General features: G+C 38.2%; 1 protein-coding gene across 1 annotated transcript in view; it reads right to left on the reverse strand.

Moving 5' to 3' along the window:
- LOC5574897 (nuclear pore membrane glycoprotein 210) overlaps window positions 1–25,715 on the reverse strand; it is a 65,087-nt gene that overhangs the window by 24,428 nt on the left and 14,944 nt on the right. The window contains exons 2-6 of the mRNA XM_021841337.1: window positions 23,551–24,664; window positions 13,414–15,305; window positions 13,255–13,351; window positions 215–2,263; window positions 8–146 (exon numbers count right to left, since the gene is read on the reverse strand). Coding sequence (XP_021697029.1) covers window positions 8–146; window positions 215–2,263; window positions 13,255–13,351; window positions 13,414–15,305; window positions 23,551–24,664 — 5,291 coding nt within the window. The remainder of the gene's footprint in view (window positions 1–7; window positions 147–214; window positions 2,264–13,254; window positions 13,352–13,413; window positions 15,306–23,550; window positions 24,665–25,715) is intronic.

Below are 25,715 nucleotides of genomic sequence, written 5' to 3' on the forward strand. Positions count from 1 at the left end.
ATCTTACCCCAAACGGTGCCCGCCAATACGATGAGGGCCGAAATTACCAGCCCAAAATTGCTGACATAGTTGAGGAACATATTTGGCACGTTGTACAACGGTTGACTAGCACATTTGCGCATCACCAGCGGTGACTGGATAGGAATCTGGAAAATGAGGAAATGGCGACATTTAAATCAAAATTGATCGATTTTTCTACTGAATGGTATTTTACCTTAACTTTCTGGAGGGTGAGTGGTGAAATGATACTGACAAAAAGGTCCTCAGAGGAGTCCAGCGAATACGACCCAAGCAGACGTAGCTTGTATTGAATGGAGCCCGGTCCTTTCTGTACCATGGAAACCTCCAGCAGCGAAGGATTCGATGAGGCTACCTCGATCTTCTGCAGAACCTTGTCCATGCCGCTCACGGTGACGATCTGGGTTCCAACCTGTTCAATGGAGATGACGTCCGGTTCGACGATGACCGCTGGAACTATTTTCAGGGTGGACGTATCGGACAACCCACTGCCGAGGAGACGAGCTTCCAGTTCAACGTTGAGTTCATTGGTTTTGACTAGATTGGTGACCTCCTCGATGGATGTGATCAGATCGATGTCACAGGTGTACGCTCCGATGGAGGTATCGAAACTCGCGGTAGTCTTGAAGTGCTTCAGAACACCGGATGACGGATTTTGCTTTGAGGTCAACTTACAGCTGAAGAGATTGGAGAAAGATCTTTCGATGTTTTCGGCGCAAGTGGAAACATTTGTTGCGATCATGTTGACAAATTTGTCCACCTGCTGATGGTTCTTGATGACCAAGTGACCACGGTATTTCTGTCCATTAAAAACGTCGTAGGATTTGAAGAACTCGATGTGGTCTGCTTCGAGGACGTCAACGCCGAATCGCAATCCTCCGGAGCGAAGATCGCCATGGGTGATGTAGACCTTCTCTTCGCCTCCAGCGATTGAACGACGCGAGGATAGGATCTTGGCAACTCCAGTAGCCGCGTCAATTCGTACCAAGCCTTCGTCGGAGCTGGACCAGTCCGCAAACGATCCCAGCAGCGGGGATTCAAAGCAAACGATGTCACCCACCGAGAACACTGTCTTTTCCGGGAAGATCGTCGTCGTTTCACCTACCACTAACTTGAGGTAGTCCTCTCCATGTTTGACACCGACCTTATCTTTGAGCGAGATCAGGAGCATGTCGGACGTTTCGCGAATCAGCTGCAGCACCACGGAGTAGTTTGTTCCCGTAGTGATCAGAACATTGCCTCGTTTCGAGAGCTTCTGCTTCAGAGCCGACACTTCTTCGATTCCATGGGAGAATTCATTTCCGAGATTGTCGTGCAGAGATACCTTAAGTCTCAGATTCAAACCTTGCGGGATAACACTCTCAGGTTGGCGCAATTTGACGTTGGATGTTTCCAGCGAGGTCATAATGTAGTGGACGTTCTTAACTTCCACCGGGATCGTCAGGGATTGATCGAACGAGGATGCAACGATTTGTACCCGTCCCACTGCATCGCCACTTTTGACTAATCCTTCCTTGGATACCTTGACTACAGCGTTGCTGCCTTCTTCCAGTTGATAAACGGCATCGTCCAAATTGGCTTTCAATTGCACTGTGGTCCGTGGAGGCACCAGGATCGAGTCGTAACGGATGACCTTCGGGGATTCGAGTTCCAAAACGCGGAAGACTGTCACTTCAGTCTTGGCGGTGAGTTTTACGCCACCGGTCGTCACGACCGTGACATATAATCCGGCCTTACCCGGTGCCAGCGCTCTAATCCTAACTCCAATAGCATCCTTTTCCTTGTACTCCACTCCAATTTCCTGGAACACTCCGCGGACGTCCAGAACATCTTCATGGTCCGTTGACCAGTAGATTTTCACCGATTCGAGCGTTCCCAGTACCAGAGGGGAAATGCCCGGAACACCCCATACATGTGCCGGCATTACAGCTCCGGTACGAATGCGACTCAACGGAGTCCTGATCTCGATCGCATCCAGGGGAATCACGTGAATGTGGACCGTATCTTCGGAGAACACGATCTGCGCTCCGGTGCTGGGATTCACGCCTACGCATCGCCCGGTGACCTTGGAGTGGCCGATCTTCAAACCGGACACCAGACCCGAATCGATCGAAATGATGTCCTCGTACTGTACGCTGTAGACGATGTTGGTGTCCGGAGTGGGGCCTCCCTTGGAGTAAACCTGCAGGGTGCTGCCGACTACGATGGTGGCGTTCCGCGGGAACAGCGTCAACGGCGGGAAGACCTAACGAAATGGAGGAACTGATTAATTAGGTATCTTGGCGTAGCATAGCAGAGTATATCCTGTTTGGCCTAATGCCATTTGGCATAATGTCGTTTGGCATAAAGTATCGCGTGGCAAGTTGGTAAACAAGGTAAGGGAAAAAACATGATGTTATAGTGAATATTGTGAGCTTTGTGTAAACCTTTGAGGTCTAAGAACATTACGATAAATGACAAATTTATGCAATGTTGCAAGAATTAGTACAAAATAGAACCAATTATCACTCAGTAACACGTTGAAGAAGCTCAAGTTTTTTTTGTCATTTTTGGTGTAAAAAAGTTGCGGAAACACTTTTTTTACACTTATAAGTTGTTCTCCCTTATAAATAATTTCAAACTGAAATACCTAATTGTAAAATTTATTCGATTTGAGCTTAAAAAAGGCAATTAAATTACCATCAATTTTTTAACCGCATGGGGTAAGTGAAAATTTTCTTATTAGAGAATGAATTACCTAGAGTTTGCTAGTAGTCATTAGTAAACAAGGTCCGAAATTATCAAAGAAAACAAAACGTGCTGAATATTCTTGAAAAACTGTTTAGGGTTTTGTTCTACTTCGTCGTAAGCGCTACTATTCGTCGTATCAAATTTTAAATGTTCCACTACGGCGGATATTCAAACTTACCTGCAACATACACTCAAAAAAATCCAAACGTCATTGCTACGTGAAAAATCACGTAAATCATTAAAATTCATTTTGCCTCCACTTTACCTGACTAAGATAAAGATCACTAAGCCATTCATAGCCATCAAATAGTGAATCGGTAATTGTTACTGAGGTTACCTATCGCACTTACGTGAAATTCACTTATGTGCCTAAGTTCATTTTGACATCTGCATCGGTGTTGAGCGCAAATCCTAAGATGGCGCCCGCTTGATTTTTGATGAACTTCAGAAGCTGCTGAACTTTAAACCCTGTGTTAGATTGATTTCAAGGTAAATATGATTTGAATATTGAAGAATCCCGGCATTACTTCATATTTTATACCTGATTTATAACCTCTATCAATTATAGCACGCGAAGGCGAAAGCTACAACAAGACAGAACAAACTCACAACATTTGGGAAACAGGATTCACAGTGCTCAGATTGAATATAAAAATATCACAATCTTTTAGGTCTTTTACATTTTCCAATTGGGAATCAGTTTTCTTCCAAAGCCTATTAGAGATAAGGTTGGTCTTTATTCCAGTTAAATTTAATGCAAAACCATCTAGGTCCTATTGAAACGCTTCGTAAAGGCTACCGGAAAATCCACGTTGCTCTTACGTGTAGTGCCGGTGGAATGGACGAAGTTCAAAAGTTCATGTGTTCATTCTGGGCTACCTATGATTAAGGTGAATATAGAACGAAGCCACACCTCAAATTTTCAAGAGCACAAGACTTGAGAACCAAACAGCGCTTCGCGTTGAAAATGTATCCCATTGATAACCACCAGCAAGCAAGTAGTTTGATTGATTTTCAACGCGAACTGTTGTCAGATTCTCCAGTCTTGTGTACTTGAAAAATTAAAGTTTGGCTTCGTTTTATAATCACCTTAACGTAAGAGCTACGTGGAAAGTGCGATGGAAAAAAACCACGTATGTTTTCACGTAACAATGACGTTTGGATTATTTTGAGTGTAGATTCATTATCATTAAGGTGCAAGAAAAAATGGCTCAAAAGTCAGAACTGAAAAAGCAGTTTTCTCCTATTAAAACAATAAATTGATAAAAATAAAAACACACAGCCTTTTTATTTGGCAAATAAAAGAGCCGTGTGTTTTTATTTTCTTCGAATTGTCTATTTAAAGAGAGAAAACTGCTTTTTAAGTTTTGAATTTTGCACCATTTTTACTTGGGCCTTAAGTGTAATTTTGTGAAAGCTGTTATGGTTTGTACATTTGTACACCAAAAATGCAATAAAACTACTGTATTTCGGTAAATAACTTCAGTTCAATTATCCACTTTGCACTTTTTCACCGAAATAGCATATGGACGAACACGATTTGAGAGAAATGCTTAGCGATCGACTGAGCCACACCACTTTCTTCCCGCCCCCCGTGGGTGACTTACTTCGCCGGGCACTTATTTTCACTATGGAAAACCTTCGTACTTCTTCACTGAAGGATTTCATTCCAATCACAGGCCGTAAAACTTCAATAAATCATCAAATTTTACGAAATTTCCTCAACCACCGCGTATAATTGAGAATGTAAACGAAGTTCAATCCGTCGCACTGAAAAAAAAAGCTTGTGCGCATCAATGTGTGCGCGACGCTCGACGTAAAAATACACTTCTTTTGATTGTGTTGTTTTCGCTGTACTGTGAGCAAATGCCATAATTGTACAGTCAAAAGGAATTGTGTTCATATGTTCGGGCTGAATTTTGATAACGAACAATAAATTTTAAAGGAAATTAGTATATTCCATCATGCTGAAGGAATGAAGGGAAATGTCCGTAGATCTATATAGGTATTCTAGTAAAACATTTTATTATAGCGTTGATATGTTGCGTTTTAACCACTCAATACACACAGTGAGCCGTAAGTTGTGAGACGAATATGGAAACTGATTGCGACGGAGTTGAAAACGATACGACGGATTGAGAATACGGTAAGATGCATTTTCTTTGCATGATTTCCAAAACGAGATCAAGATTTATCAAAATGTTATTGTACAATACTAAAGCCGTTTTGCGAAAAAACTGTTTGGCATCGGTTTGTATCAGCATAATTCACTGCAATACTGGGAAAATTGCAGTTCTCACTGATCAATGCTTAATACGATGGATACTAGCACATCACCCTACCTAAAGTATTGAAGACTAAAGTAAATCATAAAGCTTATCAAAAGGGAGTTCATCTAAAATTTCGATGTTATGGAATCTATTTCGAACAAAAAGTGTTTTCTCCCAAAGATTTCTCCGACGTCGCATCCGCGTTTAATAACTAAAATTATCGAAATAAATCGGTAACACTGCGGAACACGTTTTTGTCTCCAGCACCAAAATACCGCTATTCACTTAATTAAGGGTTGCTGAATCCATTGCCGTTTTCAGAAATATCAGAGCACGTCTAGTTTTTGAGATATTGACTGTTGAAAATGCAAAAAATCACTATTTCAGCCAACTTGCATGCAAGTTTGCCAACTTGTAAGGAAATATATTGGCTTAATTTGCCACAGAATTCAAACTTTATGTGTATAACAATACTTATCATCAAAGTTTGTATTACTTTCGATACGGAAAAGTTATTTTTTGATGGTTTAGAGAATTGTTGTATTTTGCCATATAGAAGCAACGAAGAATTTTGTACGGAACTTGCAAGCATGTTGAAAAAATCGGTTTAATCGAAATTTAATCGCGCAATTTCATTCAAATTATGTCTGAAATGAAAGTTCAAATTCTATTTTGCATGTTTGGTGGATTAGATTACAAAAAAGTATGATAAATTGTACTTTAAATTTCATGTAAACATTAATAAGACCAGTGTTTTATACAACTTTGGCGACCTGTAGCTAAAAATTGTGACGTGCTGGAACATTTCTGAGAATGGCACCAGATTCAGCAACCCCAAATCTACTAGAGACACATCATTTGATCCTTGAGACACGCAAAAATGTCATTTTTGTTACGCTGTGTAATTCACACAAATACCGATGATTCCGCAATTTAACAGTTTTAGACAGCTCATCATGATCAAAATTACTGAACTACGGTGAATTTTCGACGACCTGTCAAAAATATTACCGAATAATCTGTAAATCGTTTGTGTTACCGATAATGGTAAAATATTTAACGACTGTGCCACGGGGCGTTGCATGCTAGTCCGTTGTCTTGTGAGTGTGGTGCTTCCTTCAAAGGACAAATCAAGACTAACAATTCAAAAGGCCTCATCTCCAAAAAGTAAACAATGAGAAAAATGCAATCTCGTTTTGTCAAACAATAAATCAAATTTATATTATGAATTTAAGCTTTTTATGTTATTTTATCGTCCAGAAAGTCGATGGATAAACTGATTTATAGCTATGAATATTCATTACTATCATTTTAGCAAAAAATCCTGCTAAAAAAACGAGTCAAAGGAAATGAGGCTTTTATTTCACCAAAAGCTGTGCAGCCCTTTTCATTTGTGGCCATAGACGCCGGCCGACGCTGATGAGGCCTGTGAGTTGACGCCTTTGTTTACTCTAAAATGTGTTGAGGCCTTCTAGTTGTGGCTTGTTTTTTCATCATCTTCTGATGTGGCCTTTTGAAAATCATTCAAAATTGAAGATGAAATAAGAAATTTGAAGTGTAGAAGAGTGTTAAGTGGTGAAGTAAAGTACATGGAGATCCCTACAGCACGAGAAGATTCGTGCGGTCGATTAAATATGTGATTGATTGAACCCTTCGTCATCCATGAACATTATGTATGTGCTACGCGAGTTTGTCGTCGAGAAAATGTATGGAAAATTGGTTCAATTGATATAATATTGCAATTAAACGTTATTTTTCATGAAATTGAAACCAAATCGTGTTTTTGTTGATAATTTGTGAAGTACAGACAGGCTGACACAGGTATTATTAGGTAGTATGATACAAAATACATCACTTCACAGGAACCCGACAGAAAATTTGATTATGTTCGCTGTTGAAACTATCGCTGTGTAAAATAATACAGGGAGCGGAGCGGCTGAAGTATAACTTGTATCTGCTAAGTAAATTTGAAACATTTTTTCGTAATTTTAGTTGCAATTTTGATGTTTGTTTAATAGGCCTCAACTCGGTTTCAAGTAAATATAGAAATGGGGCCTTTTTGGGAAAAGGCCGCATTTACGATTAATATCCTAATTATCGGGAAATGAGATGGGGCCTTTTAGAAAAATGATAATTTTTCAACTTTCATGCATATCTTTGCATGACTATTGTATGTTACAGTAAGAATAGGCTCTTATACACTTAAATCAGCAGAAACCCGATTTGTTTACATTTTGGACTTGAGGCCTTTTCAATTGTTGGTCTTGAAATCGTCCACTGGAAGCATTAACGTGTCGGTGTCTTTAAAAAAAAAAAGTTTCGGTAAGCGGCCTGGTAGATTGGAATTAAAATAATTTGAACGAATGATAGCGTCACTTCATTGTCGATTTTTATCTTTCGGGCGTTGTAGTGAAGCTATTCGGGGAATATCTCCAACCGAAAATGTTACAGTAATCCTGCAATTTTTTTTTTTTTTTAAATTCTTTTATTAGTTTTATTCCAAACATTACATTCATTCTATCTAGGTGTTCTGTGTTATTTGACAACACTATCATCCTAATTTGGTAAAACAAATTTAAGATTTTATTAACATTTTGTTAACAACATATTACATTTCATTTGCCGTAGCAGTTCAGTTTTTTTACAGGTGAGTTGATTTCACTTGCTTATAAGAGAAAAAAAAACGTTTTTAATATACTTAACCTAACATATAACGCATTAATCGTGGCAATAGAAGATTGTAACGATTTTTGCCTGAAATTATTAATGATTGTATTTGACATTTGTTCCAATGTTTCAACATTGGATATTCTATGTAACTCATTGGTACTATACCAGGGAGGAAGCCTCAGAATCACTTTCAAAATTTTATTTTGAATTCTCTGCAGAGCTTTCTTCCTGGTATTACAACAGCTAGTCCATATTGGTACAGCATATAACATGGCTGGCCTGAAAATTTGTTTGTATATCAAAAGCTTGTTCTTAAGACAAAGTTTTGATTTTCTATTAATAAGGGGATAGAGACATTTTACATATTTATTACATTTGGCTTGAATGCCCTCAATGTGATTTTTGAAAGTTAAATTCTTATCTAGCATGAGCCCTAGATACTTAACTTCATCTGACCAATTTATTGGAACCCCTCTCATCGTGACAACATGTCTACTTGAAGGTTTCAAATAAAGAGCTTTTGGTTTATGTGGGAATATTATTAGTTGAGTTTTGGAAGCATTAGGAGAAATCTTCCATTTTTGTAAGTATGAAGAAAAAATAACCAAACTTTTTTGCAATCGACTACAGATGACACGCAGGCTTCGTCCTTTGGCGGAGAGGCCTGTGTCATCCGCAAACAAAGATTTTTGACATCCCTGAGGTAGCTCAGGTAAGTCAGATGTGAAAATATTGTATAATATTGGTCCCAAAATGCTGCCTTGAGGAACACCAGCTCTTACAGGAAGTCTTTCAGATCTGGAGTTCTGATAATTAACCTGAAATGTACGATTTGACAGATAACTTTGAATTATTCTAACAATGTATGTTGGAAAATTAAAGTTTTTTAATTTTACAATCAAACCTTCAAGCCAAACACTGTCGAATGCTTTTTCTATGTCTAGAAGAGCAAGACCAGTAGAATAGCCTTCAGATTTGTTGGAACGGATCAAATTTGTTCTGCAATTTTCTTGAAACAGGTAAGTTTACGGTAATGCAAGTACGTTTCATCCATAAGCCATAAGCCTACTCGTTGACCGAAATAAAATTCCTTGATATTTACAGGTTTCACAAAATAATTCCAGGTTCAAGAAATACTCTAAATTTATATGGCTGAAATAAAATAGTGGCTAATTTTAAAGTGGTTTTGATTTAATAGACTTCTAGACATTTTTTAAGCATGCAGAAGCTATTCCAATATCCAATATTCCAATATGAAGGTGCAAACAATACAAATGTTTAAGTTTCAATCAAATGAATTTTCTTGCCAATGACGAAGTCTTTTATTTTGTGTGTAAGAGCTTTGTTGATCATCGTGATACGAACGAAACTTTCAAGTGCATCAATATGCTTTTTTGAAAGTTTTTTAGTACAGCGTTCTCGTGCAATAAAAAAAAAAGATTATGCACCATGCTTTTCCATGGATTATTTGGATACCTGAGCCAGCTTCATGGGCGCAAAAGTGAAATTTTATTTAAATTTACATATTTTAAAATAAGAATTAGGTTTACCAAGGTTTTCCCAAGTAATCATACAGTTCTGACCTGCAAAATAAAGCCAAATTCTTTAAAATATCTCAAATTGATTGCATCATGTTAATGGTTGCTACACAAGTCATCTGCTGCATATTTGATAAGGTATGGGATTTAATACAAATAATCCGTACAGCTTTTGGATTCCCTGGATCCATTTTTTCGGATAGTAGAAACACGAATCATCAAACCCCTAGTTAATTGATCGATTTTCGACAAACTGAATCAGATAAATACGATGCAGTAGTTACATAAATATGATTCTAAATTTGATTATCTAATAATGATAAATTTAAACACATCAAATTAGTCCAACACTCAATCAACTGTTTTAGTAATTTTTTTGTACTGGTTTCGAATAATTTAACCTATTTGTTCAAGCATTATTTTTTTCAAGATAGCCCAGTCATTCAGCATTTTATGCGGTGATTCTTCCTCGTTTTTTTTTCTAGAACATCCTCCAAGATTCCAGTTTAGCACATGTTGGAATATTCAACCAGAAACTACTCCAAATTTCTCCAATGATTTCTCAGGGTTTTCTACAAAATTGTACTTCAGAACGTCTTTAAATTTTTAAATTAAAAAATCTCTAAGGATACCTTTAGGAATTACTCCAAAGATTGCTGCTCATATTTCTTTGAGGTGTCATCCAATAATTCTAAGAGATTTCTCATGGAAGTTTACTAAAAAATATCAAGCGTTCTTCCCAGGAGTTTTCCATGTATTTTGCCAAAAAAATGGTCAGTGTTCAGACAGACTGAACCAAATGCTATTTCACAGTTTTAGAAAAATGTACGCCAGTCATTCGGAGTATCTATTTTCTTGCATAATTTACTGCAATAATGGAACTAATTTATTTGATGATACATCTGTATCAGAATAGCATGCATAAAATCAGAATCGATGGAGTCCTCAACGTATCTTTAGAACGCCAAAATATCATCTAGTCCGGTCTGTCTGAACTCCGACCAAATGAAATTTTCCAGAAAGCTGAGAAATTCTTGGAAAAAAAAGTGAGGTATTCAAATCGTAAAGCAAATTTTAGTGTAATTTATGTCAAAACTTAAGTAAGTTCTTAAGTCATGGGTGAATAAGGATTTCTAGAAGAACTCACTCTTGAGGAAGTTTTATAAGATTTTCTAGATTATTGCCAAGAAAATTGAAAAAAAAAACAATTGTATCTCTGAATAAAATCCCGCAGGATACTCCTGGAAAAAACATTGGACGAAATCCATAAAAAAATGTGTACGAATGATCGGAGAATTTCTTGAAAAAAATTACTATAGTGTTAACTGGTGAGGAATCTTAAACGAACTTTTAAAAATTCCATGGATATTTTTTGAGTAATTCATTGACAAATGTTTGGAAAAACATCAGTACTCCTTGGATGAAATGCTGGAGAAATTCCTAGATAAAAATCTAGGGAAACTCAATGATGAAACACAGGTCTAATTTAAGGTATTATGTGAAATGATTTTTATAGATTCACTCGAATAATCCCTCGAGGAATTGTTGGAGCAAGTATTTGAAATAACCGTAAATAAAATGGCGCAGGAATTCTTGTCGGGTTCCTTGGACAAAAAATCCTTAAACGAATTTTATCAAAACTCTGAAAATCCCTGTTCTTGAGAAACATGAGACAAACATTTGCATCATAATTATAGGGTAATTTGCCCATTATTGCAGTAAAAGAATTAAACCCGCATTATTATTCAAAAGCTCTGATTTCTGTGGATATTATTGATGATGATGAAAGCTTATAGTATTCCCAAGCTGTACAGGGTGATTACTAATTCCTGTCAGTAAAGTAACTGATCGCAGATAAAAGATGTATGTATGAATTTTAATTTCCAGTGTACATCCTGTTTTGTATATCTATAAAGTTTGTTTTGACAAAGTAAAGATTAAATCTTTTTTTCATTTACCTTAGTTTTTAGTCATATGTGTTGTTTTAAAGGCATTACACCTGGCACGCTCGTTTTCCACAGATATGTATTTTTGATTAAACTTCGCTGAAAAAATTGCCTGATTAAAACAGTGTGTTACCACAATCTTTCAAACTTACTAGGGAATGGCAAAAGACTGATTATGGAAAATTTTAGCGAAAAAAATAAGTCTTTTTTAATTAAAACATATGCTTCTGAATAACGTGCGTGTTAACTGTAATGCTTCTGAAACAACGCATGTGGCTGGAAATTAAGGTAAAAAAATAAATATGTTATCTATGTACAGCGAAAACAAATGTTATAGATGTACAAAAATGGATCTGCACTGGTAATTAAAATTCATACAACCATCTTTTTTCTATGATTACTTATTTTACTGACAGGAAATAGTAATCACCCTGTACCAGATAAATGCTTTGAAAATTAAACGATTTTGATCGTTGAAATAACAGTTTTAAATGATGTATCAAGAAAAGCCTATATTTTAAACCAGCCCCTCTATCTACGGACGGGGTTTTATAAGCGTGAATTTTTAAGTTTAGAACCTAAACAATTATATGCAGCGGGTATATCAGTTCAGTATGGATGTAGTTACATGATAGATATTGAATTTTGAATAAAAGATCCATATTTTTAAAACACATTCAAAAATTCAATATTTCAATAGTAATTTTAAATGTAATTGCTGGAAACATCAATTATATTATTAGGATACTATTTGGTGACCTAATTTTGTGTCATTGATACATTTATTTAGTCAAACAGAAGATTTATGTTTATCTTTACCCTGTAGTTGCTCTTATTTACAAATATATTGCAAACAAACACAATGTTGTAATTGTAATTGTAATTGCTCAATCCACACCCTGGCAGACAATTATCCGCCCATCTAGACACGGGCTGGGTGAGGACCTACCAAGCCTCCCCCGTTAACATGTCCTATACCGTTTAGCACACCGTGATCTTCCACAAGCAGGCGCCGGAATTAAAGCGGTCCCACAAGCTTCAGATACATTAAATAGATATAGTCCCTCTGGCACTAAACCGAATGGCGCCCTCCGCTTCACCACTAGTACTGCCTCCCCACACGCCAAGCACAATATCGAAAGTAGCGCGTTGTATAGCAAATACAGTACACCACCTCCGACAATGTACAGGAAAGACAGCACCAGTAAGAAAGCGGAAGGCCACCACTCGGTTCAGTGCCAGAGGGACTATAAGTATAAAGAAGAAGAAATGAAAATAATCATTCAGTTGTTGAGATTTTGGTTCGATAATCTAACTCGGTAATTTGGTCTGAGCCGCCGAAAAACTTAAAAATTGCTGTTGATATTGTTGTATTTTGTGAAATATGCCCGATCGTGCAGATACCACATTTAATCTTAGTTTTGCTCTTGGTTATACTCAGTGGCGACTCGTAACCTCACTTTCTACCTGTTCTACGACTCCAAAAATGACTATTTCGGCAAATTTAGGATTTAAATCAGACAGATAATGATTGAAATCATCCTTTCTAACAAATCTCTACTCATTAGATGCAAATTTGTTGCTGAAAATAAAGAATTTCTATTCGTGGAACAGGTAGATTGGAGGTTAGGGAATCGCCACTGGTTATACTACAATTATCTTATTGTTGGATAATTCGTAACCTCACTTCTACTGTTCTATCTCTACTAACTGATTGTAAACATATTGCTGAAATTTAAGAATTTCTATTCGTAGAGCGAGTAGATTTGAGGTTAGGGAATCGCCACTGAGCTGGTATAGTCTATTCCTGTCATAAAAGTAGCAACATTTCAATCAACGAAATTTGGCTGCAAACATGTTTCGAACTTTTGCCCCATCGGTGGGGGAAAAGTTCGTTTTAGAGAATCGATTTTGAAAGTGTTCTAATTAAAAATGAATAAATATTTCGACATAAGTTTGTACAGCAAAATATCACTTAGATAAAACGAGCTCACCAAACACGACAGCTTGGGGTTTCGCAAAGCACTCAGAGGAACCTTTTGTAGGTTTCGGTTACATAGACCATCTCCGATAATATCTTACCTGCACAGGAACCGGAGTGCTCGAAATCTGTTTCTCCCCCGTTCCAGCGCTGACCGCAATCTTGGTCTCCCCCAGCTCCATTCCGGTTACGATGTACCTGAAGCGACAAATCATAAATCATTGCAAAAAACTTCAAATTATCTTATCCACAAAACCTACCTAATCTCCCCTGATCCCAGCTGCGTCTGGCTGCCCAGGGCCATGCTCAGCACGTTCGGATTATAGACCTCCTGACTCAATTCGTACATCTCCAGACTTCCCCGGGCCAGCTCCAGCAGCCGATCGTTGCTATCGTAAATCCGCGCAATCGCCTCGATCGTCTTGGTCTTCTCCACCCGATCCGGAGCGTGCAGCGTTATCTTTCCAATGGTAACCACCGAAACGTACAGGAAACTGGATTCCGTGTTCAAGCACTGGTCGGCCACTTCCAGCTTAACCTCTCCGACGCGCTTCGGTGTAATCACCAGCTGCCGGGTGGCTTCATCGTAATCCACGGCGACTATGCCACTGTCAGACGCTTTGATGTCGTAGAATCCACTGCCCTGGGCGATTCGTATGCGCTCCACGTTGCTACGGGACAGGAACAGCGTCAGGTGCTCGTAAGGCAGCAGCGTTTTGTTCACGGCCAGGAAGTTGAGCTCGTTTTCGATGACCGGTTTGACGAGGGGTCCTCCGGTGGTTTTCTGGATGCCAAATTGGGGAGATTCCGGTTTGACGGAGTGCTTGCGCAGAACTTCCGTTCGGTACTCGGTGACGGTGGCCTTTATCTTGAAATTGGCTTCCAGCTCTGGGAGGGTTGTTTGAAGGAAGTCTCGTTTGGGGATCTCAACTCCTTCGAAGAAATCAGTTTCGGTCTTCTGTTCGTAGGTTATTTGATCGAGGGCCTGTTCCCGATCGGCCAAGCTGAATTGCCACTCGAGAAGGAGCGACGAGATGTTGGCAAGCTTTCGGTTATGAACGTCGAGTACTTCAATATCTACGAGCAGTTGGTCGTTGTCGTTTTTGACGTGCATCATCGAGTGACGGCGTTCCAGAGGGCAGCTGGTTTTCACTTTGTCCGTAGTGAACAGGTTCACGAAGCGAGGTTTCACGCAATAGACTTTGGTTATGAACTCCGTCACGTATGGAACCACGTTGACCGCATTCAAGGAGTTGTAAACCTCCAGTTTCAGTTCAAAATCGCCAATCTTTTTGCACAGAACCCTCAGTATATGCTTGTCCTTGGAGAAACCACTTCCCACTTGATCAACTTCCAAACTCTTCTGATCGCTAACTACGACCCGTTTCTGTAGTTCTGCTTCCGAGTTGTAAATCCGCTCTGGTCCATTGTGGTAGATCAAGTTTCGCGACGCTCCAATCGGAAGAACTACTTCGTTCTCAATCGGATTCAGGATGGCCAGCCGTTCAAACACGTTTAATCCGACTTGATCATTGAGCACTTTGTCGAAGTACCGGTAGGTGATCTTGAGGTTTGTCTGACCCACGGCAGTGGCTTTGAGATACAAAATCCGACAGGCGTTGTCCGCCAGAATATCCTTTGCGTTGTTCTTCGCCGTGTCCAGAAGGAAAATCTGATTGCTGAACTCTAGTTCAAAGTTCAAATTTTCGCATGAGGTGAAAGCCTTCATGGTTCCGTTGTGCTTAGCCCAGAGAGCAACGTGCACTTCAACGTAGTCCTTGAGAACGGTTTCGAAGTTGTAGCGTACGACTTCCAGTTTGATCGGGGGCAGGAATACGACTTGAGCTGCTACCGATATTTTGGGATTCCTTGCTAGAGCCACGCGGACATGCGTAAGTTTTGGACTGGTTTCGGTATCCCCGGTCGATACGATCGCAGCGCTTTTGATGCTGTCCAGACGTGTTTCTGCGAGTCCGGATTGAGTTACGGAAAGCAGGGAACTGTCCATACTGGACCAGACGTAGGATCCATCGCCACCCGATGCGGTGAACTGAAGCTTCTGTCGGCGAAGGGCCGGGTCGTACGGAATGATCACCTCCGGCGGGTAGATCGCCAGTCGTTTGTAAACGATCAAATCTGCTTTGGCGGTAAGCTATAATATTAAGAATACATCATTTAGTATCTGTTTTCATTACAGCATGCAAAAGTACAGTAGCGTTTTTCGATTTGTACAACCAATATAACTTCTTCTTCTTCCTAGTGTAAGGTCCCAACTGGGACAGAACCCGCTTCTTAGCTGTTATCTGAGAGCTTCCTTTACCAATTGACCTCTTTTGCATTTATGTGGCAAGCACGAATATACTATATATACTGCTTCGCGTTAGAAAATGGGTTAACCAACGTGCGAAGTTTGATTTTTGACCAACTTCGCCGTGTCGCAACTCGATTCTCAATAGTGCGCATAATGCACACGGCGGAGGGCACGCGACTCGCGAAGTGAAGTTGGTCAAAAATCGAACTTCGCACGTTGGTTTATCCATTTTTAGTCGCGAAGCAGTATACTATAATATAAGTCAAGGAAATTTCCTTTACAAACCCACGACTCTCTGCATGGTCTAGCTGTTTTTGTTTGTGGTGTCACTTGGACGGCTAAGACCGCTCACGGTGCATCTTGCCACATGGTCTAGCTTAATAGCTATGCGTTAACCGCTGCGCTTACCTGGGCCCTTGTCAATGTCAATGAAGGAACGTTTTCCCATGATTTTTACTCAACAGTAAATTATTCCATTCAATTCCGCAATCTCAAAGCATGTGTAGCAACCTTTGAAGCTAACTTCCAGTACCTTTGTAGTAAATGCTACCTTTATTCACAGCAATGCGTTGTTTGTAGTAAGTTCGAAAGGTGTACAGGGTGATTACTATTTCCGGTCAGTAAAAAAAGTAATCATAGAAAAAAGATGGTTCCATGAATTTTAATGACCAGTGCATATCCAGTTTTGGACATCTATAATATTTGTCTTCATTATACACATATAAGATATTTATTTTTTTACCTTAATTTCCAGCCACATGCGTTATTTCAGAAGTATTACAATTAAAGCGCACGTTATTAAAATGCATATATTTTAACCAAAAAAGACATTTTTTTTCTAAAGTTTTCCATTATCGGTCTTATGTTATTCCGTAGTAAGTCTAAAAGATTAAGGTAACATGCTGTTTCAATCAGACAATTTTTTCAGCGGATTTAAGTGAAAAATACATATCTGTGGAAAACGTGCGTGCCAGATGTAATACCTTTAAAACAGCACATATGACTAAGAACTAAGGTAAATGAAAAAAGATTTAATCTTTACTTTGTCAAAACAAACGTTACAGATGTACTAAACAGGATGTGCACTGGAAATTAAAATTCATACATACATCTTTTATCTACAATCATTTACTTTACTGACAGGAATTAGTAATCACCCTGTACACTCTCAAGAATTACAAAACAAAATTAGTTTACCATTTAATATTTTTTCTTATTTGCAAAGTTTACACATGGTCAAGTTTAAAACCTAAACCAACGTAATTTAAAAAGTTAAACTATGTCAGAATTAGCCCTCCCAATTTGTTCCAGTGTATTCTATTCGGCAATGTTTACATTTCTGCGCGGTCTGTTCCAATCACCAGAAAAAAAAGTGTACCAAAGATGTGTTCTCGGATGTGAATTCAAAATGGCTTAGACTCCTAAATTGAAGATGAAACACCCACTGCAAGAATGGTGAGTAGTTATCCAGTTCAATTCAGTTTGTTCGAACTTTGCAAAATGAATATTTTTCTCCTTATTCTCACAGCCAGCACTTCATACCTTTTTGGCAGGTGCGGAAGATTTGTGAGTCACATCCGGCAACCGGAAAGCCAAACCGATCTCCCCAGAATATGAGCTTCTTGACTACGGTAAGCATTATATCTATAAGATGGTGGTAGATGTTGCAATTTAATCTGATATTCGTTGCAGGTCAAAGCCCACATTCCCAGACGTGACCTCAACAATCGTTGTCCTCAGAAGGCCTACGTTTACAATGGACATTCTCCCGGCATACAGTTTTCCCAATCTTTCCAGCAAGAGCGAGAGATTTTGAACAATATTTTCATTAAAATTGTAATGTAGATTATTAGGCCGATAAAAATATTTTTCTCCGTTTTTTTTTATTTATTCAAATTATTGAAAATTAAAAACAAAGTTATTTACAAACAAACCCAGAATTACATGCAAGCTAAACTAAGTGATCATACTGCTTTCTTAAACAAGAACTCGGTAGCTTTGAGTTATACTAGGCTCGTTTAGTCGGATACTACCCAGGTAACAATTTGAAGCTGCTCAAACGCTTTTATAGCTAATTCAATTCAGCCTTTGTTTGAACAAAAGCTGTTCATAGCCTGCATTCACTGTTGTTCAGCTGTTAAACATCTAATTCTGGCGATTTTATTCAGCCTTAAGCTTAATTGAAGCTATATAGAAGGCTGAATAAAGGTCTAGCATGCGCTTATTCAGGCCTCTTTCAATAACCATAATTCTATTTTTAGAACAGATGGCAACCTTCGAAAGCTTAACGATCGCTTATTCATCCATTATTCAACAATTAACCAAAAAAAATTAAAAAGTATTTACAGGTTTATGATTTTGGGTTTTATCAACGCAACTAACAATTTCAAACACATAGTGTAGAAAAGTGCTGGAATTTAAAGATGAAGATTAGTAAATATGTGCCATTGAGATTTGAACTTGGATTCGCTGATTTAGAACCACTTACCTTGACATCTGCTCCACATGAGACTGTGTGAACATCATCAACAGCAAGGGACTAACATATTGTTTTGTCTGAATAAGGGCTATTTTAAAGGCTGCATTGAGGCTGAAGAAGTGATAATAGCGCTATGCAAAAACACTTGAGTTAGCTGTCAAAGTGTGTTGCGATTTTTGTTTCAAAATAGAATCTTCGGTAATTTTTTTATTTTTGTTATTCAATTGTTGTCAACGCAAGTTGGTAATGATTTCGATTTCGTACAGTTAATTTAAAATATTACGCAGAAATCTGCGTCATCGAGTGTAGTGTTCTATCTTGTTGTTACACAAGGTCATCGATGCCGGATTCGACCCAATGTAGGTATATATTTCGGTATGTATATTTTTTATCAACATACAGCTGAACAATCTTTCGACAATGGCTGTTGATTTGATTAAAGCTTCAAATAACCTTTAATCAATATCATTCAGGTTGGCTGAACAAAAGTTAAAACTGTAGATGAAAAATAGTTTGTTCAACTCAATATTCAACTTTGAGTATACTGCTGAATAAGAGTATTTAATAAGCTTTTCTTCAAATTATTGTTCAGCTGTCACGGTGTTCAGCCTTGTACACCATTGATCAGCCAATATTCAGCAAATACTCTTGCTGTTCAGCTTTCATTGTTACTTGGGTAAACGAGGCCTAGACACAACCATGTGGATCGTGATTTAGTGTGGCATTTAAACTGTTTAGTTTAAAATATTTTCAGAGTGATAGAAAGGAAAATGACACAAACATGTTCCACTCGTGTTCCACATATAGCGTTTACTACCAAGAATGTAGAAAACTCAACTTTACTACATTTTATTTATACGGCCCAGTCAAAAAAAGCTTCTTAGGCCTAGGCATGGGCGCTCAAGGAGAAAAAGATTGAACAGTTATTTCAAAACTACAAAAACATTGGTTTAAAAAAATTCAAAAACGAAGATAAATATTGAAATGTGAGGTATTATAATTTAAAATATTTCGTAACACTTAACGGTCCGTGATAAGACTTGTTGTTTACTTATGTTTATTTGAAAGGCACTCTGTGCTCGTGGCCGCTACTGTGCCGGAATCAAAGTTCATCTGTAGCTTTTTTACCGCTACAGATCTAGTTTTAGCTAATCTATATTCAGGGTGTCCATTCAACATAAGTTTTCCAATTCCCGGATTTTTCCCGGATGCCCAAATATTAGAACAAAAGTGATCCCGACAAGCTTTGTCTTGCTATCAAGTAGACTGTTGAAAGACGCTGCTATTAGATTTTCCAGCTATTCCGGAGAATTTTCCAAAACTTTTCAATGACACAAACACGTCGTAATAAGGGTTATATCGATGTGCTTTTTTTTCTTTATTCAGCCATTCCATGAAAAACCGATCTAGTGGGCCTCCGAATTCCGTGAAAATTTGCTATTTTGTTCCTTATCCGAAATAAGGATACACGTATTTTTGGAGTTTTTGATCAGGGTGACCAAAAAAATCGCGATTTTGCAAAATTTTTAAGTTTTTAAAAAAATTATAACTTTTGAACCGTTTGACCGATTTTCAATCTTTTTGGACGAAATGAAGGCTAAAGATTTTGACTTTTCAGAAAAAATATAAAATTTCACAAAAATTGTGTTTTTTACATGAAAAAACTCAATAGTTTCTGTTTTTTCGTGTTTTGAAGGCCTCGGGACCAAAGGGGCTATCGCTGTTCTCATTTTTTCTTGAAAGTTCAGAAAATTTAACGTATACTGTCAAATTTTCAGCGATGTATGTTTTTTAGTTTTTGAGATATATTTTTTTGAAAATAAAAAATCAGTTAGTTTTTATCGGCACACACTGTAGGTCTCAGCGCATTAGATTTGTAATGTTTAAAAAAAATTATAACTTTTGAACAGCTTAACCGATTTCCAATCTTTTTGTATGGAATGAAAGCTTAAAATTTCAACTATTCAGACAAAATTAAAAAATCTGATAAAAATATGTTTAAACGTGAAAAAATATAAAAATTTCTAGTTTTTTAGAAATGTTCATATTTTTAATGTAAAATTTTTTTTTAAGTTTTCTATTATTTTCTATTTTTTCTGAAAAGTTGAGACCTTAAGCTTTCATGCCACAAAAAAAAGATTGGAAATCGGTTGAGCTGTTCAGAAGTTATGATTTTTTTTAAACATTACAAATAGAGATGTACCGAATACCACTATTCGGCCTTCGGCCGAATACCGGATAGTTGGAAAATTATTATTCGGCCAAACGAATATTCGGCCGAACATTCGGCCGAATAATGACCTAATATTCGGCCAAAAAAATCCTAATATTCGGCCGAATAACACCGTCTAATTTCTCTAAAACTATATTTTTAATCCTGGATAAAGAAAAAAACGAGTTTGCTTAAGTAGAGAAAGCTTCTACGGTGAAAATTTGAACGGATTATGAATGAAAATGAATGATCGTCCTCTTGAGCTTTTGAAACCAATTTGTAGAAATCACAAAAACAAAATTTCAAAGATCTTTCGTATTTCTAAAGTAAGGGATTTATATTCTATTGCTAGCACTTTTTATCCATCTCACGTTTTGTTAAAATATAACCCAATATACGTTACTAGATTTCTCATCCGACTTTTGGAAGTGTTTCAAAGAAATTGGAACAAACAGACTGCAGACCACTTTATTATGCTAAAAGGAAGAACTTGAGCAGGTGTCTCAAACCAAACAATATCGAAAGAATGAAAAGTGCTAATATATGTTAACGGTTAAAATTAAAAGCATTGAGTCCATACGCGTCAAACTATTTAGTCTAGTGGTTCCTTACAGCCCCAGAAAAATGATTATAAAGCTATCAGTACACTATGGCAAATATTTGGCATAGGGGCCCATTCACAAATTTCATAACGCTGGAGGGGGTGGGTGGGTGTCCAAACGGTGTTACGGCCCATACAAAAACTGAATAATATTCAAACAAAAAGCGTTACAAGGGGGTGGGTGGGTGTCCAAAAAGGCCAATTTCAGCGTTATGAAATAAATGAATGAGCCCTAGATTGATACAGTGCCAAATAAATGTTTGTCGTCGCATAGATTTGGTTGGTGTTGAAACCTATGTTTGTCTGTTGATTTATGCCTAGCGAAATATTTGCACAATTAGCAAAGCTTATAATGTTAGCTTAAGGCTCATTTGCAGAGAATGCCTTATGTATTGAGCAGCACCGTAGTCACCTAAATGCCATAGATCGGAGAAATTCTCACATTTTTTTAATATTTGGCATCAAACTCCTTTCATAGAATGCATGAAACGAAAATTTTAATGTATCATCATTTGAATAAATTCTTTGATTTTTTAACTTTTCTTAATTATTTAATTTTGTTACTATTCGGTCACTATTCGGCCTATTCGGCCGAATAACAGAATTTATTATTCGGCAGAACGAATATTCGGCAAAATCAAAATAATCGAGATATTCGGCCCGAATATTCGGCCGGCCGAATATTCGGTACATCTCTAATTACAAATCTAATGTGCTGAGATCTACAGTGTGTGCCGATGAAAAATGACTGATTTTTTATTTTCAAAAAAATATATCTCAAAAACTAAAAACATACATCGCTGAAAATTTGACAGTTTACGTAAAATTTTCTGAACTTTTAAGGAAAAATGAGAGCAGCAATAGCCCCTTTGGTCCCGAGGCCTTTAAAACACGAAAAAACGGAAACTATTGAGTTTTTTCATGTAAAAACACATTTTTTGTGAAATTTTATATTTTTCCCGAAAAGTCAAAATCTTTAGCCTTCATTTTGTCCAAAAAGATTGAAAATCGGTCAAACGGTTCAAAAGTTATAATGTTTTTAAAAATAAAAATTTTGCAAAATCGCGATTTTTCTGGTCACCCTATTTCGGAAATGGTCACCCTAATCAAAAAATCCAAAAAAAAGTGTATCCTTATTTCGGATAAGGAACAAAATAGCAAATTTGCACGGAATTCGGAGACCCACTAGATCGGTTTTTCATGGAATGGTTGTATTAACAAGATTTTTAGCCCTGGGCTAGTTCGCCTCGGGACCAACAGCTTGACTTGATGGGATCAAAGCGCTTCTTTTTGCTAAGTTCAAGACAATTCGGCCGAGAAAAAAACTCATGTCAAATTGAAAGCAAGTGCCCAAGCATAATTTTACAAGAAATGTGTTGAGATTCCAAAATGTGGAATGATTGGAATAATTTACTGTAAATCAGTAGAAATCCATAGAAATCAGGGACCTCATAAGAACTTTGTCATAGATCTAGGACTAGTCAAACCGTAAGCCTGACAAAGCTTCATCATGAACCCTCATCAGTAACTCCATAAATCCTGTCAAATAGAATTCTCAATTAATTTGTCCACAATTTCAGTAGATCTCCCAAGAAATTTACCTAACATTTTTTGTCTCAGCTTTTCGCCAACCTCTACGAATCTACTAAGAGTTTCAAGAAATATCAGCCAAGGGTCTTTTCTTGAATCAACCAGAAACATTATTAGCAATCTTGTTATAACATTATAGTTATCTCTCGCAGAAATTTCAAGAAATTGATCAATTATCGCCTCGATTCCCGTAAGAATTCCTGTAAGCACAAGCTTCTCACAAAGAATCTTGACAGAAATCCCTATGTACTTCTTCTAGAGATGTTTTAAGGATCTTATTAGTGTTCCATGAAATCTCCTCTGAATTTGTTTAACATTTTTCTACTAAAAATCTTCAAAACATTTCACAAGAATTGGTAAGAATTGTCAGAAACAACTCCCCAGGAAATCAACGAATATTTTAAAGGATTTTGATAAAAAAGCAAATAATAAAAAAAATTTTCTAGTATTATTTGGAATTGAAGCAAACCGGTCTTCATATGTTCGAAACACATATTTTTCCGGTGTGTACTCCAAATTCCCGGGTGTTTCCCGTATTTTCCCGGCCATTTGTAATTCCCGGGGTTTTTCCGCTTTTCCCGGATCGATAGACAACCTGTATATTTATCATCTACTTTCACTCTCTTCTACTCTTTTACTCTCACACCGAGCAGGTAGGGGTGTGCTCTGCTGTTAGTCCAATCAATTTCCATATAAGCCATAGTCCATTGCTTTTGCGGTGGTTCATTTTGCCGTGTTCCTGAGTCGTTTTCGAGGCTAGCCGCCTTCGAAGAGGGTCAGTTTGTCTCAGTCACCATCTGGTACTTAAGGAGAATGGATGTGCTTCCCAAAGCTGGCCGGATTTTTTGAGGAGGGCGAGAATCGAACCCATGACCATCCGTTTATGAAGCGAATGCGTAACCTCAAGGCTACGGACCCCCCCTCCGTGATAAGACTTGATTGCCATGAACAGCCAACGAACCGTATATTTTTTGTATCGTGCTTAAGTGATCTTGGTTGTATAAACCGAAAAGCACTACGATAACAATGGTGCTTATTCTGCGCGGCGTATGAGGTGAGACGTGTCGAATGAGGTGACAATTGTCGACTCGCTCCCAATTGATAAACATTAGTCGTCTCACGTCACCCGAGGTGAGAGCGACTCGTCTCAATTCACACGCCGCGCAGAATAAGCACAAATATCCCTTCCATTCTCTACAATTACCTTATCAAATTGTCCAGTGACGGGACTCGTTCCGGTGGCCACGGTTTCTCCAGCAATGCGACTTCCATTGGTCGTTCTGCGAATCGGATAGAACAAAGCCTCATCAAAGGTCGACTGAATCTGATACTTTGATCCCAGCGTAATTTGATGGTCGTCCGCCGTGAACAGATCCAAAGCGATTTCGTGATTCTCACCCTCCACAGTTACCCAATTGTAATGGGGCAGGAGATTTAGGGTCAATTTCTTGGGGTCTGCGACCGTAATCGATGCCTTTGGAAGCAGGGCCTTCGCAGATTGATCGTCACTCGTCATATCGTGCGGTACATTTCGGTCTCTCAGCAGCACAAACGTCCTGCCCAACTTGAGACCTTTCGCCTCGTTTCCCTTGATGCTAGCCAGGGCCGTGTTTTCAATCTCCAGATAATACTGATTGTTCAACGATATCTCGTGCAGTTTTCCCTGCTTCAACTGCAACACCTTGAAGTTAACGGTGTCTCCAGTCATAATATAAACGTCGCTCGGATCCAGAATCAAGTTGGCCAACACCATGATGTTCACCTCGACCGGTGGCACGTGACTGTACTCTGAATGAGGCAGCTTTGCCGTCACTCTGGCCGAACCGGTATTGATTCCCTCCAGCAGAACCATATAGCCCTGAACCTGCGACTGCTCCAACTTCTCGATCGCTTTCGGCACCACATGGAACTTGCTCTCGGAAAAGGTCAGAAACCGCAGCACCTGACTCCAAGCACTGTCCGTTTCCCCGTGACGAAAATCAACTGCTCGATGCGAAGCCACCTGCCAGTTGAATTCAATACCTTCCAAAGTCGTGAAGGCATTGCCTTGGGCATCCTGAGCCCACAGTTCGAACGTTTCCGGTGCTTCCTCCAGATAGAGCTCCCGTGTCGTTGTCAACACTCCGAGCTGGTCAATCACGTCCAAGATAACGTCGCATCGCAACACTTCTCCGGTTGTCAAATCCTCCGCTAACACAATCGCTGTGTTCCTTCGTTTCTCCTTGTTAATCACGGTTACCGTCACCCGGTAGGAACAGTCGTCATTCGAATCGTCATATTCCGGCTTGATCTGAATAAGATCCAGTCGGGAAGAAGTCCTGCAAAAGACAGAAAAAAACGATCAATTTTTTTCCCAGCAGGGATTTTATAATAGGAACCGTAGAGACCTCATGCCTAAAAGAGTGACCAAAAATTAAGTAAAACAGGAATCAAAAATATACCTTAAAGAGGCCAATTAAGGACTAAGAAAACACAAAAAAAACGAATGGAAACTGAAGATGAGAGTTTTAATGAGGATACTTTCAAAAGTACAGCCTAGTATTTTTGCTAACGATACCCTCAGAAATTAGTCCAGATATTCCACCAGGAATTTCCCTGCAGATTTTTTTCAGAAACTGCTCAAGAACTTCGTAAGGCAGCGTCCATTTATTACGTAACGCTAAAATTGGACATTTTTGACCCTCCTCCCCTCCGTAACGCTCTTTGTATAATTTTTTTTAAATTTTTGTATGAGTCGTAACGCTTGAGCCTGATTCTATAACATTCCCCAGAAAACCATTCCCCCGAAACCCATTCCCCAGAATTCCATTCCCCAGAACCTCATTCCCCAGAATGTACCATTCCCCAGAATTTCACTCCCCAGAATGAACCATTCCCCAGAAAACCAATCCCCAGAATAGACCATTCCCCAGAAAATTATATACCTACTTTAAAGTTTTGAAATAATCTATTTAAAAAACTTGAAAATTAAACTGCATACAAAGTTGTTTACAAGAACATGAGAAGATTAGCATTGGTGCTGCTAATTATGAACACTTTACGCATAATTCAAATTTCATTTGCAAATGAACTATCACAGTAGTTTCACTTTTATTGGCACTTATGAAGACTGATAGATCAGTCTATGGGGAAACACAATATCCAATATTTATTTAAAAAAATATACAACTCATCACTACTCTGCACAAAATAGAGCTACACCCTTCTTTCGGTATAGTAGTTTTCAAACGTATAATTTCACATGTATGTCCAATTTTAATCAAATGTAGTGATGTATGCAGCTTTTCATCAATGTTTTAAGAAGGTGCATCATCTCTTACTTTTTAGGGCTACACCGATTAGAATAAAGACGTTCGTAGTATCATATTA

Source organism: Aedes aegypti, chromosome 2, assembly GCF_002204515.2.
Source record: "Aedes aegypti strain LVP_AGWG chromosome 2, AaegL5.0 Primary Assembly, whole genome shotgun sequence".
NCBI lineage: Eukaryota > Metazoa > Arthropoda > Insecta > Diptera > Culicidae > Aedes > Aedes aegypti.